The following is a 21,280-nucleotide window of genomic DNA, read 5'->3' on the forward strand; positions in this document are numbered from 1 at the left end:
ACTGGGGTTTAATAGGCTTATACGTATAGACGAGCCTTCTGATAAGGTTTAAGAAGAGATGACTGTTCTCTTGCAAGGAACTACAGGGTCATTCACACCTTTCATTTCACATGTAACGTAGGAGTCATAAATAACAGGCTTCTATAACTACTATATATTTGAGGGAATTTGTCTGTCTGTTTGTTCAAAACTCCTCCTAAACAGTAAGAGCCACGACCATCACATTCAATATACAGCTTGTTCTTAACATAACTTAAAGCAAAGTAAGGGTTTGGTTGTGCCAGGAAAATGGGATGTGCCTGGAATGGGATTGCTTCTCATAAAACCATACAGAAAAGAGACAAAATCACCAGGCAGATGAAAAGGGCTTGCTGGGGACATGCCCCACCCCCCATTGGGGACTGTCCCAACCCCAAGCTTCCCACCACCCAAGCATACTTTAGGGGGTGGGGGCTGAAGCTCTCCCCCCCTCCCGCCCCCGATTTGTAAAGGGACATTGCTGGTTGTTCCCCTTTGTCAGGGAGCGAGGGGAAAGGGCAGAGATTGCTGCATTCCTCACTGGCTGGAGAACGAGAGCAGATGAACCAGGACCTGCCCTAGATGAGGAACATGCTCCCCGTCCCCAGCTGTGCACACTGCAACTGCAGCAGCTTTGGAGAGATGTTTCTAACCTAGCCCCAAGTTGCTGCCATGAGACAAGGCTAGGGTAGTCCTCTTTCCCTGAACACTGAACCCTTCATCCCTAGCCCCACCCCAGAGCAATGATTTAAATAAAGTATGTACGTTTTCATTTTATTTTCCAAAAACCAAAAATTAATTGAGCGAAGGACCCAAGCAACACCAGGTAAGTCTTTTAGTCATTAAATATAGTGAAACCTTTGTTATACAAAGGACTCAGGAAAACACAACACACAATATACAAGAAGGATTACAATTGTCATGCATGAGGAAAATAAAGCAGACATTACTGTAACAGATAAGGTCATTATGTTCCACACACTTGTCTGGTTTTGCTGTTTGGTGGATTACTTAAATGAATAACTGAAGGTAAAAGTAGGAGCAATAGTAGAGAGAAAGAAAACACAGGAAGAGAAGCGCTGATGATACCATGCTAGGTGATATTGATGGGCAATGATTAGATGCATCTTAAATAAGTCTGTCTGTCTGTCTGTCTTAGGAAAGCAAATTTTAGTAGTAACAACTCTGCTTAGGGAGATGATCCTGTTACCACTAAGTCAACAGCAAAACTTTCATTAACTTTAAGGCCCTGTCCTGCTTCCTGTAGAGACATATTGCTGTGTCACTAGAAGAAACATTGCCTCTAAATGAATGGAAATAGAAGTCTAACCATTATGGGGGAAACCACTGTCAAACAATAGCTGGCATTAATCTTTTTTCTCTATCAGAATAGGACTTTCTGGTACGCCCAGCTTACTGTTCACTTAGCAACTTCCTTCTTGGCCCCATCAGAATGGTTTTATGTAACTATGCATATAGCACATACACTCACAAGAAAAGACTGCCAAGGGATACAGCATCTACTGACCAAGGCTGAGCATCCACTGGGCAGTGCTGAATGCTCATTTGCTCTTCAGTGGGAGCTGATGAAAGCTCTGAGACTCCATAGTCTGCTAGCTCCCCCTGTAACTCGGCTGCATGAGCCTACCTAATTGTGAACTCACAAGGGCAGAGCATCTTTTTTACTGACTTTGTGTAACACATCTTGTATATCTATGAAAAGGCTAAAATAGGCAATAGCACAGTTCACAGAATGGTTCACCGAGCCGTTCTGAGACCGACAGTACAGTGGTTCGAATGCAAAAGAAGAGTACCTGAGTAGCAATTGCTTTGGCAGTTTTTCTGTTGTCTCCTGTTATTAGCACCACATCTATTCCCATATTCTGCAGGGTGTGCACAGCGAGTGCCGCCTCCTGTTTGACAGTATCCGCTATAGCAATCATGCCACACAATGAACCTTCACAACAAAACACACTCAGTGAGTTAGAGAGCTGCAAAAAGGCCCAGAAAGCAAAGTGGAGCCAAAGAAACTGCAACTAGGAAGCGTGACTGCAACAGCTGCAGATGTGCCCAAGTACCTTTGGATCTAGCTAGGTTGATAAACAATAGTAGTAAAGCTGCAGCAACATGGACATGCCCCACCTCTGCAGGACCTTGGGTAAATACTCTATTCTCCCTACTCATGCTGCTGCTAGTGTAACCCTAGTGAGCCTTGATCTAGCTACATCAATAACTTGCTTATGCATGCTGCAATAACACCTCCCAATCACAGCATAGAAGCTAGTGAGATTCCCCCAACCTGCCCCGGTTGTAAATAAATGTACTACTGTCAAATACATTACTTGAGCATTTATAACATTTTGAGTGAATTTAGTGTTCACCGTTTAGTACAGTAACGACCACTGTCTGAAGACTGTCACTGAGCAATCTTAACACACAGACCCAGGCCTTGACTACATTCTGTTCAGAGCTAACATTTAACATTCTTCTATCCCAGTCCTGGTGGTTCTTATGCATGCAGTGCCAAAATGGGCCACATGAGGTGATGTTTTTCTGATGGCAAATGGGATTTGGGGCAGAAATTGCACTGGTGGTATTATTCAAGTCAGGATTTGAATGCATAGCTCCAAAGGGAAGGAGCTACCTTTCCTTTGTGCCACCAAACTCTTTAGCTGATAGTTTTCTCTCAGATTTTTTTCTTTTTACAAATTACTTGTCCTCTATCAGAGACTGCTGTACTGAAAGTTGCATGCCTGTTGCCGGCCATGCCAATCTGAAACATTTCATGTTGACAAGTACTGCAAACTGTATTTTAAAAATCAAGGGCTTCTCTGAAATGAGTCACAGCCTCCAAATATTTAATTACAGTAAGCTCTGCTGGTGGTCTATTAAGAACTTTTAAAATCCAGTGAAAAAAGGTAATAAGCCAGGATGGGCTGGGGCAGCAGGGTGTGTGTGTAAGATCTTCCAATGGCAGGCCCAGCAAATGTACTGCAAGTCCCTCATTTTCATGATGCTAAAAAAAACATAAGGTCATTCAGTCTTCATGGAGCCACTACTGATAATGGGAAGCAGGCTGAAAAGCACAAGTGTCTGCAAGAATGGCTCTATGGGGGCAACAGGATCAGACCAGAATTATTAGCTAATATTTATATAACAATGCCCAGGGACCTCCTGCCAGGATCAGAGGACCATTGGGTGTTAGACACTGAAAAAATGTACGCAGCACACATGTGAATTACAATCCATTATTAATTATTATTATTATCAGGGCTCGACAAATTAGTCAATCTACTCGCCCAGGGCGAGTAGATTTTAAGCCAGCACAGTGCCGCAGCACGATCAGCGCATGCGCACCAAGGTCTGCACATGTGCAGCGTGCCAAACCACGCGGCTGGCGAGCAGGGTTTGCTGCCGCTTGTCAAGCTCTGATTATTATTATACTGTGCCAGTGCTCAGGACCAGAGTCATGGATCAGGCCCCTTTGAGCTAAACACAAGCCTCAGAGAGTTCACAAACTAATCCAGCTTTTATTTCATGTCCCAACAATATAAAGAATGCTGCTCATGTTTGACCATAAAACATTTTAACAGGTGATAAGTGACATACTAGGTCACCTCGGGGTCCTTCAGATGACAACATGAAGGCAAGAAGGAAGCAGGTTTGCAGCGTCTCTTCTCAGAATGATGGTTCCAGCCAAAAGGAGGCACAGAAATTACTATTTAATTAAAGCTATGTTGCAGATTATACATTACACACTTAGAGTTCACAAACAATTTATGTCCATAAAGTAAGTAGCCTCTTGTCACTCTAACTTAGACACACCCCCTGAAGTAATAAATAGTCGATACATAGTTCAAGCAAGGTCACTTGCAGGGCCAATGTGATGTGGTATTTATGTTTTCACTGCATCATTTCAAAGAATTTTAGTTACCCTCTATAGCCACCAATATGGCTGTCTGTCCTTTCATTTCATGACCTGTCATTGCATCATTAACATCACTGGATATAAGCAAGCCATTCCGTCTCATCCATTCACGATTTCCAATCAACACTGAGTATGTCAGAGGAGCTGCCGCACCTGTGATAATAAAAACCAGGAGGAACTTACACAACGTTCACAAGCCGGAAGGAGAAAACTCAGAAACAGACTTGAAAGTTACCATATTTAAGCAAACTTCAAAACCTGTTGTCAGCATGAAACCACAGAGCTGGAACTCCTATGCAACCTTGACGGGGTCTGAATAGAGACTGGGAGTGATGGGCTCACTACAAAAAGTAACTTTCCCTCTTTTGGTATTTACATCTTCTCATCCACTGTTGGGAGTGGGCCACATCTTCCCTGAATTAACCTCATTCGCTCTGGTAATGCAACACTTCCATCTTTCCATGTGTGTATATATCCACCAAACTGAAACTTCCACCTCATGCACCTGACGAAGTGAGTTCCAGCCCATGAAAGCCTAGGCCCAAATGTGTTAGTCTTTAAGGTACCACAGAACTCCTCGTTGTTTTTGCCTTTTAACGGTAAACTCAAGAAGATCAAATTAGCTTAACAAAGAGGCTAATAAGTGACACGATCATAATCTTTCAATACCTAACTCAGGGGTGGGGAACTTACAGCCTGCAGCTGGGTCGCAGCTTGCCTGGATTGGGCCCGCAAGGCTCAGGGCTATCTCCCCCTCCAGCATAGGGGAGCCAGTACTGGCACTCCAACCCCATAGCCCTCCTGTGTGATTGGAGTGCCAGAGCTGGCTCTCCACTGAGGGAGTGAGTCGGGGAGCTGACTACTGAGCATCATGGTCCAGATCAGGCCAGGCTCTGCCTGGAGCGGGGATGGAAGTGGCACCATGTGCTGCTTCTACCCTTCTTCCCTGGCTAGGGAAACAGCAGCACAGGGAAGGGCTTGCCTGGATGTTTTTCCCTGCTGCTCCCATTGGCCAGAATCACAGCCAAGAGAAGCAGTGGGGGTGGTGCCTGTGAGCCCAAGGGCAGGGATCCCAGAGCCATGTATGTCCCAGGGGCAGCTGTGTGGGTAAGCGCACACCACAGCCCTCACATACCCCTTCCCCCCCAGACCTGGCTCTCCCACCCCACTTGTGCAATCTACCTTCTGCCCAGAACCCATATCCCAACTCTGCTCCTGCACTCTACCACCTGCATACATACCCGAACTCTCAGCCTGCTCCTGCACCCTCTCTGCTGCCCTGACCCTTCGTCCTCAGCCTGCTTCCCAGCAGCCCCCTCTCACACACTGAACTAGAGATGTAAACGACTTGTCAACTACCCGATAAGCATAGACTTTTCGGGTAGTCAAGCCAACTAATTGCTTCCCTCCCTCACACACACCTTTGCTGCCTCTGTATCAGAGGCAGCAAGGGAGAGGCGAAGGAGCTGGTGTTGGAGGGAGCTGGCTTAAAAACCGATTCCCCCCAGCACCATCTCCACGGGGTGGGGTGGGGTGGGGTAGCAGGGGAGGCAGAGGTGTGGTGGGAAATGATGCAAGCAGGGACTGAAGCAGTCCTTGCCTGTGCTGGTCCAACTGCTGTGCCTCTGCCTTTGAAATGTAGCAAAACAACCACAGGGCTCTTGCTACATTTCAAAGGCAGAGGCAGCGCAGCAGGAACCTGGGGCAAGCCACCGATAACTCTTACTACCTTTAAAAGGCAGAGGCACAGCCGGGACAGCGAGCACCCTGCCCCGCCCCTTATCTACCAATCAAGTAGTCGATGGAAATTCCATTGACTACTCGTTTAGCTCATTAATTGGAATTTAACATCCCTATACTGAACTCCTCATTTTGTCCCTGCCCTAGAACCTAGGGGAGTGTCTTTTTTTCCTTCTCAGTCGGGGGCCATGTCAATTAGAAGTTTTGGGGTTTTTTGCTTTTCACTTTTGTTTGTGGCTCTCCCATTGATTTTTCTGTGGGTCAGTGGCCCCCAACCCAAATAAATTCCCTACCTTTGATCTACACGGAGAATAAATGTTTGATATTGGGCTTGCCTGTCCAGGAGACAAATATATAAATGGGATCCAATGGCTAGAAGTTGAACTAAAATTCAGACGAGATAGAAGACACAGATTTTTAAGAGTGAGGACAGTTAATTACTGAACAATTTACCAAGGTTACTGTGAACTCTCCAACACTGGCAATTCATAAGTCAAAACTGTGTGTTTGGATAAAAGATATGCTCCAGCTCAAACAGGAATTAAGTCAGGGAAGCTTTGTGACCTATGTGACATGGGAAATCAGATTAGATCGGGGTGCGAAAACTTTTTGAGCTCAGTGCTATATCTAAGTAATCAAATTGTATGGTGGGCCATCAGTGTTTGTGGCCCAACCTCCTCCCAGTGACAAATGAGCCACTAGGGCAAAGGCGCCCCAGGGCCCCAGCCCATTGGGGTGCCCCCCAAAAATGGGCTCCTCTGAGCCACCACCAGCTCCAACCCCTCTACTGCATGCTACAGCTAGAGTGCCAGGTGGAACAGGGCAGACCCTCAGCCATGCCCCATGGATGGAGCTCAAGGGTTAGATGAAAAGGTCTGGCAACTTTTGGATGTGGCCTGTAGTTTGCCTGTAGTTACTACTGAGCCTATTTGTCACATGTGTTATCAAAGCACCTATCACTGTAGTATCTAAATACTTTCTAGCCACATTAGAAAAAATAAGTATTACTTTTCTCCCAATGATACATTTTAGCTACTTTGTATTTTCTAACACATTCCCACCTTTCCTACTGCAGGAAGCATATTCTACTTGTGTACAACTATTTTACAGTGGCTGGTATCATTGATTTAGCCCTGTAGCTGGCTATCCACTTTGGGGGCAGTCCTACCATTGGATTCAGAGAGCGTGATTGATGAATTGTGTCCCAGCGAAGCAGGGTTGACATTACTTGGGAAAGCATTCTGCTCATTGAGGCTCTGCTCGCTCTGGCCCAGTACAGCTTCAACACTGCGGACTTTACAGCTGATCCCACAACCTGGCACTGTCTGAAAATCAGTGCAGTATCCCAGGCTCTCTGTGCCCAGTTCCTACAAAGAAACAAACAAAGAAACAACTTGTAACACACTCTGAATCATCCAAGTGATGCACAAATATAAGCTAAATCACACAGGAAATACAGGAAAGTTGGTCTCCTCCTCTTCCTTTTTGAGAGAAGTAACAGAAAGCAAGGTTAAGCTATTTGCTGGAAGCCACATGCAGCCTTAGTGTGAGAATGGGAACTGGAAGTCCGAAGTTACTGGTTCCTAATGCTATGACTAGCCCTTTAGAAATAGGGATTGCCATACCAGATCCAATCAGAGCTCCATCTATTCCAGCGACCCATCACTGACCATGGATAATACCGATTCAGCAGGAGAAAAAGCCTCATAACGGAAAACCCATCCATAAATAAATATGAGGAAGCTATATGGTTGCCTCATCCCCAAGAATGATTGTTTATATTCCTTATAGCTTTTTGATCCAATCTTTAATCTACCACTACACCATGCTGGAAGGATCAACTTTCAACTATGGCAGCAGGTAACTGGCTGCAGGGGACTCTGAGCTTTTTATGACTATACTTATTTAATTTAATTATTTAAAAACTGTTTGGTTTGACCATGAGACTAAGAAACAGCTTGCTTTTGGTGCTCTTTTCAAGACTTTGTAAGAAAATGAAATCTTATCATAAACAGCCTTTTTTGTTGAATCAGAAGAGAAGAGAGAGTGTCTTCCCAGGTTAAAGAACGGGGTTGTATAATGGGATGTGTACCACACAGAGGCCCTGAATAGGTTACTGTAGGCCTGAGAGGACAATTACGTTACCTGGCTGCACCTGGAGGGACAGGCAGGCTGACCTGATCATGAAGCCCAGCTGGGCAGGAGCAGGCTGGTTAATATACAGAGATGATATCTGTAGCTGTCAGGAGTGGCAGGGAGAGAGTCTGAAATCACTCTCTGGGAACAGAGATGATAATGAGGAAGCTGGGGTAGAAGGAGAACAAGCTCTGGGAGCCTACCCCTGAAAGGAAGCTGCAGAGGAGAACCAAAGGAAAGCTGTGAGAGAAGGAGCCCAAGGACATAGCAGCAAGTGGGAGTGTGCCAGACCTTGGCTGCTGGTTATATGAACCCTGGTGTTGCTACCTGATGTAGTGGGGGGCCCTAGATATCTCCATGAGCCACTGACAAGGTGGCATGAGTCTGAAGAAGTGAACAAGGACGTTAGAAAGCTCTGAGGCGAGGGTGTGGGAACCACTGGGGCCAGAGACCAGACACAAGCTCTGGGAATTATTTGTTGGACTTCTGTTTGTTGAACTTTTTTACTCCAAAAGGAAAGGAAACAAAGATTGTGCCTGGCCGCAGGGCTGAGTTACAAAATGGAGACTGGTGGAGCAACCAGCAGAAGGGTGAGAGCTGCTAAGCCACACCTGGTCACGAGGAGACGCTCAGGCAGTGAGCGGGCCATGTCACAGGTTACCAAGACCATTTTTTATACCTCTACATTTATAAAGAGAAAAAAAATAGTCAAATTATAAAACTAACGGATCCAAGTAATTTCCAAGATATTCACTGAATTCAACAGAGCTACCCATGGGCTATTGAGTAGTAGGCAAAAGGTAATTTGGACAGGTCAGTGAATGTACTGCAAATGTATGCAAAGAGGTAAGGGCCGTACATGCAAGCTATGATGACAACCGAGTGAACTAATGTTATGTAAGTGACTCACGCACAAGAAAGAGTAGTTTCAAAGGCAGCAACTAGGAGAAGATAACCAGTTTAAAAATATAAAGGCAGGCATCCAGATCATTACCAGCTAGGAAGGACATGACTCTAAATGGGCGTTTTAGTTTTCTAAGCTTTTCCCCCCTAAAGGTTTATACTTGATGTGTTAGATATGAAAAGATAAATCTGGAAGGAAAATGAGTGTGTCAGCTGTCGTTGGCCAGTAGAGCAGTGGCTTTTATATAGGCATAAGGGGAAGCTGTGCCTTCCTTTTTTGTTTTGATGGTGTTTTCCTTCTTCCTGAAGTATATGGGGAACATAGGCCATAGATGGTATTTGCCAATGTACATAGAGATGGGTAATCTTGGAGACTAATCATCAATTCATTTCTCAGCTGGGCTCACTGTTCATGTGATACTTGGGTTTGTTAAAATCTTTCTGGCTAAATGTAGTGATCAGACAAATGACTAACAGTAATAGCTACTGCCAGGCAATGGGCAGGAAGGGACTATACACCATTCCTATTGGTGAATTGCCAGCGCACCTCCTTGTGGCCAGGTACGGCTTAGCAGTTCTCTCTCCACATAGTCCGGTCTCATTGCCCTTCCATGTTCTAGGCACCCGTTTTAAGTATTCATTTGGAAATGTATACTATGTGGCCATTACCCAGGCATCATAATTATTAGACATTCCAACCACAATCCAGGACCCATGATGTCAGATACGGTAACAAACACCATGAGACAGCCTGTGCCCTAAAGGGCTTTGATCTTAATAAGACAGACCAATGGTGAGAGGTGAAGCTACTAACCTACAGTCACACATTAGGTCAGTGGCAGAAACTGAATTAGAACTCAGGTCTCTAAGCTCTCAACTCAGTGCTCTTCCCACTAAACCATGCAGCTTCATAGAACACCATAAATCTCATAAATCACAGTGTAAAACCCCCCCTGCCAATAGCTAAATTACTCATTATTATAAGTCATCAAAAGCTTGGCTAGAATAAATGCTTCACTGTAATCTAAACCTTATAGACTCAGACAAATCAGCAAGGGAAAGTAGATTCCAGATGGTTTTTTATTAAGACCAATCATCAGCCATAGAAAGTTTAAAACCTGGACGCGACAGCGAGAATGACCTAGCAGATCCTAACTGCCATGGTTAGGATTAATTACAAGTCTGTGGGTTAATTATTATCTTACACAACTGGAACTGTGACTCTGCCCATGATGCAGCAGTATAAACATCTTTCATTTAGGTCAAGCAGGGAGCTATGTTCACTGTTGACGCTAAAAACCTATTAACACCCAGGAATGGAAAGCGGGAATCCCAAGTCTAAATCATTCTTTACACAGAAGCAAGAAGATAAGGCTTAACATTTTCCGACCATCCTCAGGCTGGAAACCTTGCTCGCAATGGTGTTCATAAACCTGGCTTTTCTAAGAGCTGCTGCCCATGATCGGATATGAGGTCCTAATGGATTGTAAAGATGACAAGTCCCACTGTGAAGTCAGATCTATCCAGCTGTGTCTGGCTTATTCAGTGCAATACTGCAGCTCAGACATATCCTTGGGCTGTATTTGATATACATACCTCCTTACAGTATTTAGTGACAGCCGTTCCTAAGGGATGTTCACTGCTGGCTTCTGCAGTGCCGACAATTGCAAGTATCTTCTTTAGCGACAGCTTAACTGTATCCCCTAGCAAGAGCATCCTCATGACTTTAGGGACGCCATAGGTGATGGTCCCAGTTTTATCAAACATCACAGTCTTTATCTGCAAGAAATAACACATTTCAACTACTGCTGCCATAGTTAATCTCAAGCACAGCAAGTATGAGAATAGTTGGAAAGAGTTCTTCATATTAGACCTAGCATCTGTGCAATATAATGTCTCTGTTCAAGTGCATGTGTGGTTGAGAAGTATAAACAATTACTGGCTCCTTCATGAATATTTTGCTTTCTATACACACACAACATGCAAAATAAGCACCTTATTGGCACTCAGCCTTCTCTGACAGAATATAAAGAAAATAATCTACACAACGTAAGGTACCTATATCATGAATTGTCCAGTGCTCCAATTCTACTTAATTTTCTTAACTGAGTAATTATCATTCCGATATCAGCATTTACCATAAACTACCTCATCATGGTAGCTTAAACAATGCTGTTATTGCCTATTTCAAGTATCAGTAAAGCTGGGATATTTCAGATATTACTGTAGAATAATTAGTTATGAGTGTTGCAATTTCAATGGCAAACACTGAGCACAAATTTTATGAAATGTTTATTTGAACTCATCTGACAATCTCTCAAGTATTAAATCACGGCATGCATTTTCTGATCTCAACCTGAGTAGAACAGCTTCTAGATGCTGTTCTGAAAACCAATCATCAGCAGCATTTGTATAGTACTTTAAAGCAGTTCAAACATGAACTCACTAAATGGCAAAAGATTCCTGAAACACAGGGAGGGAAATACTTGTAGTAACCCATTTGACAGCTGGAGTGAAAGTTAGGGAACAAAGATGAAAGCAACTTGGTGCACAGTCATACAGGAAGTCAGTAGTCCTAGCTGTGATGAAAAGTCAGGATCTGCTGGCTTGTACTCCTCTGCTGTGACCGTTATGCAACACTGCCTCTTTCTGACTCCAAAAAGAACTTACCTTCAAAAATATTAAGAGCAATGACCAATTTTTTTAAAAAAAAAATACTTTTCAATAGATTAAATTAGAATTTTCTGGGAATTTTTTTTTCTAGCTGGCCACCAATGTAAATGGTATTAATGCAATATTTCCATGATAAGATATTAACCTTGTGGGCCATTTCCAGAGGTTTTCCACCTTTGATGAGAATACCATTCTGGGCAGCAACTCCTGTGCCCACCATCACAGCTGTTGGAGTAGCCAAGCCCAAGGAACAGGGGCATGCAATGCACAGCACAGTGATTGAGGTTTGAAATGCAAATCTCAGTATTACTTCCGCTTTTGAGAGGTGTTTGTTCTGATGCTGCAAGGAAAAAAACAAAACAAAAAAGAGAAAGGTACATTTGCTGTGCACCAAGTGCCTAGTCAGGTGCAATAATCTCAAACACGCATCTATCCGGAAATCTCAGATATGGAAAATAGAACAACCGATTATAGTTACCAGGCACACCCACAGAGCAAGCAGGGTGGCATGATGTATTTTGATTTTAGTAATGCAGTCTAGATGAAAGCTCTATAACAGGGGTGGGGAACCTCAGGCCCGGGGGCTGGATGCGGCCCTCAACTTGCCTAGATCTGGCCCCCAAAGCTCAAGGCCCCCCCCAACACTGGGGAGCCTGCACTGCCTCCTCATGGGACTGGAGCACATAAAATCTAGTAGTCTGGGCCCCCCAGGCTCTGGTGTGTGAGGAGAACATGGGGAGTAGCTTTCTCTCTCTCATTTGGGGCCATACGGAGGGTTTTTTCCCTGCTTCTCACTTGTGTTAAGCCCCCGACTGATTTTTCTGTGGGTCAGCAGCCCCCCAACACAAAAAAGGTTCCCCATCCCTGCACTATGAGTGCTCAGAGGGTTGAAAAAGTGCATTCAAAGAGTTAGCAATGGTTTGCTGTCAAATTGGAAGGGTGTCTCTAGTGGGCCTCCCAGCAGTCAGTCCTGGGTCCAGAACTATTCAATATTTTCATTATTGGCTTAGATAATAGAGTATATGCTTATAAAACCTTCCAATGACAATAAAATGGGAGGGATTACAAGCACTGTAGAGGTCAGGTTTAAAGTTCAAAATGACCTTCACAAATTAGAGAATTGGTATGAATTCAACAAGATGGAATTCAGTGAAGGCAAGTGCAAAGTACCACACTTAGGAAGGAAAAATAAAAATCACAGCTACAAAATGGGGAATAACTGTCTAGGTGGCAGTATTGATCTGAGGCTTAGAGTGGACCACAAAATAAATGTGTCATCAATATGATATAATTGCAAAAATGGCGACTATGATCTGGAGTATAGTAACAGGAGTGTTGTGTGTAACACACAGGAGGTAAGTGTCCTGCATTACTCAGCAGTGCTGAGGCTCCAGCTGGAGTACTGTGCCCAGTTCAGGGCATCACGCTTTAGGAAAGATGTGGACAAATTGGAAAAAGTCAAGAGGAGAGCAACAAGAATGACAGTAGGCTTAGAAAACCTGCCCTGTGAGGAAAAGTTTAAAAAACTGGACATGTTTAGTTTTGAGAAAAAAAGACTGAGGGGAAACCGAGTAATAGTCTTCCAATATGTGAAGGGCTATTATAAAAAGGACAGTGATCTGTTGGTCTCCATTTCCACTGAAAGTAGAACAAGAAGTAATGGGTTTAATCTGCAGCAAGGGAGATTTAGGTTAGACCCGGGCTACTCAACGTGGTCTGTTTATTTGTGGCCCACAGTGCAGTTTCGGTTTACGCAGGGCTCAACACACGGCCCGTGGGTAGGATCCTTTGAACAGGGCCTTCACTGGGAACACGCTCCAAAGGGTGAGGCATCTCCCAGGCAGGGTGAGCACTGAAAGATGCAAGTGGACGGGCTGGCCATAACAGAGGAATACAGGGTGTCAGCATTCCTAGCCTCCAGGGAGGAGGTGCCAGGAGCACCGGGGCTTTGTGTGAAAGAAGTTATTTGCATATATATTTGCGTGTAAATGCAACCACACTTAAGTTGCGGTCCTCGGCATGTGCTGTGAGTATCATTGTGGCCCTGGGGCTTCCAAAGTTGAGTAGTCTTGGGTTAGACATTAAGAAAAGTTTTCTAACTGTAAAGGTAGTGACCCTCTGGAATAGGCTTTCAAGAGAGGTCATGGAGTCCCCATTTCTGGAAGCTTTTAAAATCAAATTGGACAAACAGCTGTCAGGAGTGGTCTAGGTTTTCTTGGTCCTGCCTCAGCACAGGGGGCTCAACTTCATTACTTCCTGCCCTATGATTCTATGCTGGGACACAGCCAGGGCAGGCCGCTTGGTGGCTGAGCACAGCCTCAGAGCAAGCCGCCTGCCCCGCCCCTGCCAGCTCCAGCCCTGGGGAAGCTGATGACCCACCTCCCTACCTTCAATTGATGCCAGCTCCAGCCTGTCCCACATCCATCTCATGCCCAGACCCTGTATCCCCAACCCCCTCAAACTCTCCAGCCAGCTCCTGCACCCTCCCCCTTGGCAAGACTGCCCCACCCTCAGCCCACCTCTGCACCCAGTGGGGCTACCAGCCACTGCAGGCTCCAGGGCAAGGTGGAGGGGAAGACGAGGGGGGGAGAGAGAAGAGCTCCTCCATCAGTTTGGGAGAAGCAGAAGACCTGTTCCATAATCAAGTATAGCCAATGGATCCACACAGTGGGAGAGCCATTGGCATTACACCTCTCTCCTGCTATACCTGCAAACGTCTTTCATCCCCACAAGGGCCCCCACAATTCTGCTTATACCCAGCTCCAGTGGAGATTTACCTCTTGAAGTAATAAGCATTGCAATGCTATGCAGACTGGCTCCCAGGTGATAATACCACCTGCTGTGTTTTCCACATTTCCTCTCCCCCGCCGCCCCATAGAATGGGTATGCCATCACCAGGATGCACAACCTCTCACACTCTATCAGCCTGGCAGTACAGTTTACACTTCTTACAAATAACCAATATGCATTCTTCTTTCTGAAGACCAGATCCATGATCAGCAGCAGCACAGGCAGTTTTCTACCTGTCAGCAGTTCCTCGGCTCTCTGAGATATCCAGCCACTGGACCAGATTCATCCCTGGTATATCTCCATTGATTTCATTTTTGTAAGAATCCCATGCAGAGACGAAGATGGACTGATCAGTCTGTTGAGGCTGGCCAAAAATTAACTACCTGAATGTATTTTGTCTATTCTACACAGAAACCTAACACATTTGAGAACTGAGAGTGCATGGCATCTGGCAGGATCAGACCTTTGGGAAGTCCAAAAGCTACCTGACTTCCACTGGGCTGTTAAGAGTAAATATGGGACTGATGGCATTACTTACAGGAAAGTATTTCTCAACGACATCAAAGCTTACAAAACCAATTGTGATCCACACTAGTAATGTCATAGTTGAAATGATGATGATAAATGGAACAAAATATCCACTAAATTTATCTGCCAATTGCTGGATGGGTGCCTAGAAAAACAAAACACAAAGATATTTGTTTTATGACAAAAAAAAAGAGATAGCATAGAATAGACATAGTAACATCTACCAGCCCTTATTTCATAACACAGTTGTTTTATTTTTAAAGTCTGTTTCTTGCTGATCCTAATGCAAATATCACAAGAGCAAAAGCTTTGGTATATATAAAGTGCAATAATTTTAGGCTTACCTTTGACATCTGAGCTGCTTCTACCAATTTCACAATTTGTGCCAGGGTGGTGTCAGACCCAACATGAGTTGCATTAACAAGAACTGAGCCATGTGCATTTATAGAACCTGCAATCACTGTGCTCCCAGGTTTTTTAGTGACTGGCATGGCTTCCCCTAGGACAAAACAGCAACAAGGTCAGGACAAATACCTGAGTAGCCAGAGAGCAAAGGTGCATAATAATAGATAGCCTGCTACATGCTGGATAGTAATTCAGTTTTAACCATCATTTGAAAGACTGTTTCCAATCAGCCTGGCATAAAGGCTAGTCCCATAAAGTAGTCTGAATCTGTATCAGAACGTTCCCAAAGCCAAGAGGAGTGGTTATTCAAATAAGGAAGTTTGGTTCAAGCCTCTTCACTACTCAGAATGAATATGGAGAACAAGTATGAATGGTTTAAGAAGGGGATCCAGCAGCCAGTTAGCTTTGCTAAGCATAAAGAAAATTACCAGTAATGAGTGATTCATCTGCCATAGAGCTGCCTTCAATGACTTTTCCATCAACTGGGAACTTCCCACCAGGAACTACCTTTACAATGTCACCCCGCTGAACCAGTTCAACAGCCAACTGCTCCTCCCTGTAAGAAGCACCCAGTTAGGAGAGACAAATAATGTGATCCATACCATTCATAGGAACAAAAATGCTTTTACCATTATAAGCTTTGATCTAGTCAGCCAGTAGGCTGACGAGCTTTGGGAGAATCATACATACCTGATGACAGAGTGATCAGGTCCAAGAGTCACTATGGTCGCTTCAGTAGCTTGGAGAGAGATTAGTTTAGCAAGTGCTTCTGATGTTTTACTCTATGAAAACAATAGAGATAAATGCTTAAGAAGTTGGCCCAATAAAAAATATTATATCACCCATCATGCATCTGGTATTTCAAGTATACATGTACAGGCGGCTGGACTTGATGACCTTTCGAGATCCCTTCCAGACCCACATTTCTATGATCCTGTGTGTACAGTTAACAAAGTAATCCACAAGGCTATCAAACTACAGCGTACACCCCATTGCATGCCAGAAATGCTATCAAAAAACATATAACCGTTTCTGTTCATAGAGATCCCATATTATTTTCATCTTTACTGTACATAAGTCTACGTAACATGTAGACTGTTTACCCATACATAACGTGTAGACAGGTTACCTTTGCTATGTGTTCAAGCCATCTCCCAAGAGCAATGAATACAAACAACATGGGTGGTGTGTCAAAGAATGTGACTGGGCTTTCTTCTGCCTTTTCAGCTATAGCTACCACCAAGATCACACAAGAGTACACATAAGCAATAGTTGTGGCCAGCACAATGAGTACATCCATATTGGCTGTTTTGTGCTTTAGTGATTTGAAGGCTTGGACATAGAAGTACCATCCACCGAGGAACTGTCAGTGAAAGTACATACAAATGCATATTAATCACAGCAGTGAAAGCAGAGCATATACAGTACAGATTGTAGCAAAGTTGTAAATAGTGAAACTGATGTTAATGAGCCTGTTTCTTAGCTCAGACTGGCTTGACCATCGTATAACTTCAATGAAATTTCTTGCATGTAAACTGGTAAGGCCAGGGACTGTTTTGTTCTCTTTGTATAGCACTTTATACAGTGTGGTCTCCTGTCTAGACAGGGCCCCTCTACACGCTACTGTAACACAAATTAAAAGCAATGGGGTCACTCCTAATTTCCATCAGTATGTGTGACAGAGAATTAGGCCCATTAAATAGAAACATTCTAAATGGTTATATGTAATCATGTCATAGCAGGACTAGGAGGAAATGCTTTTAAAGCCTCATTGCAACAGAACAGGAATGCAGTATGGAAAAAATATCTGAATCTCACTGTTAAGTCTGTTTTAATCTTCCCTCCCCCCCTTACCTTGCCCCATTACTTCTGTCTCACTCTTCTTTTATCTTACCCCCTTTTCACTTCTCTATCTCCACCCTTGTGCTGCCTTTACCATCTCACTGCTCTGTGTTGTACACAGCCCTCCTTTATTCTCTCTATTTTATCTGTCACAGACTCAACAAGCCTGAGAGGTTAAAAGGTCAGCACTATTATCCCTTTTTTACTATGTAGGGAGAATGAAGCACAAAGATGAAGTGACTTGACCAAGGTGTGCCAGTGAGTCAGTGACCAAATCAAGAGTTGAATTCAGGACCTTAACTCCTCTAACATGATGTTCATCCCAACATGCCACCCCTTTATGTTCTCTCTTCACCTGTCACTTCATGCCTGGTTAGACTGAATTCTTTGGGGAGGGTGCCACCTTATCTATATATACAGGTAACACACGCAACTTGGCTGCTATGTATAGACAGACACACATACTTACACACACAAAATCATACTTGCACAATACATTATAATTATCAATACCAGTTTTAATAGAGTTACTTTGTCCTATGTATCTTGAATTTACAGGTGGATAGATGCAATCGATTAAGGCTTTCCAATCTAATTTTTTTTTTTTTTTTTTTTTTTTTTACTTAAAATCAGATTATGTAAGGGGACATTGAAAGGAAATACCTAAAAATACTGTTTTCATACCTGAACCAAAGTGCACAGGACAAAGAAGAGAAGATTTAAAATAGATAATCCAGGAATCAGATTCTGTTCTAGCACCATCATGCCATGCTGTTGGCCAACAGGTATTAGCATATAAATCATTAAGATTAAGACAGGGATTCCAAACACAAGGCTGCACAAGAAAGATTTCCTCCATCTGAAAAATAGAAGTCATGAATCCATGGCATTAGGAGTACACTTTAGTAGTCCTTGGGCTAAACTCTGCACATGTACAATTCCCTGAGGGTTGCATATACACTGCACCCATAGCTCAAAATAAGGTACACAATTTGAGCTACGCAAATTGGGTAGCTTATTTTGAGTCAATTTCAATATAGCTTATTTTGTAATTTGGTGCTGTCTACACAGCGCCAAATTATGAAATAAAGCGCTATTCTGAAGTGTCCCTTACTCATGGAATGAGGTTCACAGGGGCGTTGGAAGAGCAAGCCTATTATATTTCAAAATAATGGGTCTGCTGTTAAGATGCAGGATAGCTATTTCAGGATACCTCTGGTATCCCAAAATAGCGCTGTAGTGTAGACATAGCCTGACGGATCTGAGGCCATTCAGCCCTGGGCAGAATTGGCTCCAATTCATTGCTTCTTACCAGGGCTTAAACCTTTCACTTACGAAGAAGTTCCTTTGTCTCCTGCTTGTCTCAGATACCTAACTCTCTACAAATAACACTGAAAGGTAATCTACATGGGCATAAGAGCACCTGAACCGCAAACCACTAAGCAAGTACATCTGAAATATGCCTTGCACAAGCATAAACCAAATTTCCTGCCACACTATAGAGGCCTTCTCTTTGTTACAGTCATACTTACTGTTTTATTTCCTTTTTGTGATCCAAATTATGAGCACTGGGATCTCTCTTAGCCAAAGCAGCTTGAAAACCAATTCCCTTTTTATTAAAAAACAAAACAAAAGAGTTTGGTTAATTGAGATTCATTATGTACAGCAGATGAAAACTTCCTCTAAAAGGATATATAATTTAAGATCAGAAATGTCAGAACAGGGGACACTTTGGTGAATGCTTCCTGTTTATTTATTTATAGTGCCTGCCAAAATGAGAGGAGCTCGGATTATGTGGCTGATAATGGAGTAGAAAACATTGACAGTAAGGTTACACATACCCTCAACCATAACAAATCAAACTTCTTAGGTTTGATGTTGGGCGCAGCTGGGAATATGGAAGGACAGATATTCCCTCTCAGACATCACTCAGGAAACATTTAAAACAAATACAATAGAACACCAGAGTTACAAACTGACCAGTCAACCATACACCTCATTTTGGAACTGGAAATACACAAGCAGGCAGCAGTAGACACACACACACAAGAAAGTAAATACAGCACAGTATTATCTTAGATGTAAGCTACAAAAAAATAAAAGGAATGCAGCATTTTTCTTCTGCAGAGTCAAATTTCAAAGCTGTATTAAGTCAATGTTCAGTTGTAACCTTTCGAAAGAACTGTAACATTTTGTTCAGAGTTATGAACAACTTCCGTTCCCAAGGTGTCTGTAACTCTGAAGTTCTACTGTATGCAAAATGAAAACAAACAAACTACATGGAGAGTATACATCTGGTGAGTCTCTGAACCTTGATAGGATTTCCTTAACGGTACAGTGCTATGGATGTATGCCACCACAGAAAGCAACAAGAACCGGCAATGGTCAGCAGCAAGAAAGGAGTCAAAACATTAAAATAATTAAAATGCGACTGCCTTTCCTTGTGCATCTATAAAGGCAGTCCCCGGGTTACGTACAAGATAGGGACTGTCGGTTTGTTCTTAAGTTGAATCTGTATGTAAGTCGGAACTGGCGTCCAGATTCAGACACTGCTGAAACTGACCGCCAGTTCTGACTTACATACAGAATCAACTTAAGAATCCCAGGCGTCCCCAAGTCAGCTGCTGCTGAAACTGATCAGCAGCTGATTCCAGGAAGCCTGGGGCAGAGCAACTCTGCCTGGGGCTTCCTGTAGTCAGCGCTGGTCAGTTTCAGCAGAAGCTGACTTGGGGACGCCTGGGGCAGAGCAGCTGGGGTGCTGCTGGGTTGCTCCAGTAGCGTCGCTCCTCGGTGCTACTGGAGCAACCCAGCAGCACCCCATCTGCTCTGCCCCAGGCGTCCTGATTCAGCCGCTGCTGAAACTGACCAGCAGCGGCTGAATCAGGACCTGGGGCAGAGCAGCTGGGGTGCTGCCGGGTTGGTCCAGTAGTGCCCAGAGCGGCGCTGCGGGACCAATCGGCAGCGCCCCAGCTGCTCTGCCCCAGAGTCCAAAACAAAAGTCTGGTCTGCTGGGGGGGGGGGAGGGAGAGCACACTAGCTGCGCCCCCCCCCCCCCCAGCAGACCAGGGACACGGGGAGCAGAGCCGCAGCGGCAGCGGGGTGCCGCGCCTCTGAGGCTTTGCTCTGGCAAAGCCTCAGAGGCGCGGGACCCCGCCGCGGCTGCGGCTTCAGTCCGGGTGCCTGTGGTCTGCTGGGGACGGTCCCCAGCAGACCACAGGCACCCGGACTGAAGCGGCAGCAGCGGTGGTTCCCCACGCTTCTGAGGCTTTGCTTTGGCAAAGCCTCAGAAGCGCGGGAACCCGCCCGGTGCCCCTGGTCTGCTGGAGACGGTCTCCAGCAGACCAGGGGCACCGGAGCAGCTTACGAACGGGGCTTTCTCGCCCCGACTTCCGGGGCGAGAAAGCCCTGTTCGTAAGTGCGGATCCGACATAAGTCGGATCCGCGTAAGTCGGGGACTGCCTGTACTGTGCCCAGCACAACTGGGCCTGAACTCTGAGTGGAAATTTGCAGAGCTGCTGGAATAAAAACGCCACCAGTACATTTGTACTTGGTAGCTGGTATTATCTGAAAGGCCAATAGTAAGATTTGATTTACAGAACCACCACCACTTTAATGTACCTTTTCTCTGTTACCCCCACCATTTACATGGCAACTCACTGTCAGGCTATATCAATTGTGCAGCTCAGAAAAACTCTCTGAAGAAATATCCTAGGGCACAAAATTAATGTAACTGATATTGGTACAATCTGTTTCCTTGTCATAGTATTTTCTGCCATACACTTCACAGAAAAATTATGCTCCCTTTCTGCCCCCCTGGATAAAATGAAAAGCATCCCTAACAAAACTGGTGTGATGGCAGTGCACTTTGTAACAGGATTTTATGAACACAGCGGTTACTGTGAGCTGGTATTATTTTATTAGAGGCATATTATAAGGTGTTTTGCTTTAAGAGTCTGCTCTGAACATCTATTGTGTCACTGATTATTCTGAACTATGGGAGTCCATTCCAATTAAAATTGAGGTACAACAGAACCTCAGAGTTATAAATACTTTGGGATTGGAGGCTGTTCATGTGACACACTGTATCTCTAAGCATCATCCTGGAACCCCCATACTCACCACCATTATATAATTTGGATATGTTTTATACAAAGGATGCCTACTGAGGTATAATTTTAAAAGCCGAACATTAATATTCTGTGGGATTGTATGTGCTATCACTGTATGCAGGGGTGAAAGTAGCTTAAATTTCTTACAGATATTGTCTTATTGCAACACCCACTTGGGGACAGCACCTGTAAGAAATTTAAGTGTGGT

General features: G+C 44.2%; 1 protein-coding gene across 4 annotated transcripts in view; it reads right to left on the minus strand.

The window, feature by feature from the left end:
* ATP7B (ATPase copper transporting beta) overlaps positions 1 to 21,280 on the minus strand; it is a 78,070-nt gene that overhangs the window by 7,987 nt on the left and 48,803 nt on the right. For all 4 annotated transcript variants that reach the window (XM_075919099.1, XM_006124896.4, XM_006124894.4 and 1 more), the window contains exons 6-17: positions 18,496 to 18,572; positions 17,648 to 17,822; positions 16,251 to 16,484; positions 15,812 to 15,903; positions 15,550 to 15,677; positions 15,061 to 15,215; positions 14,727 to 14,861; positions 11,544 to 11,738; positions 10,322 to 10,504; positions 6,855 to 7,053; positions 3,953 to 4,099; positions 1,833 to 1,975 (exon numbers count right to left, since the gene is read on the minus strand). In XM_075919099.1, the coding sequence (XP_075775214.1) occupies positions 1,833 to 1,975; positions 3,953 to 4,099; positions 6,855 to 7,053; positions 10,322 to 10,504; positions 11,544 to 11,738; positions 14,727 to 14,861; positions 15,061 to 15,215; positions 15,550 to 15,677; positions 15,812 to 15,903; positions 16,251 to 16,484; positions 17,648 to 17,822; positions 18,496 to 18,572 (1,863 nt within the window). The remainder of the gene's footprint in view (positions 1 to 1,832; positions 1,976 to 3,952; positions 4,100 to 6,854; positions 7,054 to 10,321; positions 10,505 to 11,543; positions 11,739 to 14,726; positions 14,862 to 15,060; positions 15,216 to 15,549; positions 15,678 to 15,811; positions 15,904 to 16,250; positions 16,485 to 17,647; positions 17,823 to 18,495; positions 18,573 to 21,280) is intronic.

The sequence above is a fragment of the Pelodiscus sinensis genome, chromosome 1 (genome assembly GCF_049634645.1).
Source record: "Pelodiscus sinensis isolate JC-2024 chromosome 1, ASM4963464v1, whole genome shotgun sequence".
Taxonomy (NCBI): Eukaryota; Metazoa; Chordata; order Testudines; family Trionychidae; genus Pelodiscus; species Pelodiscus sinensis.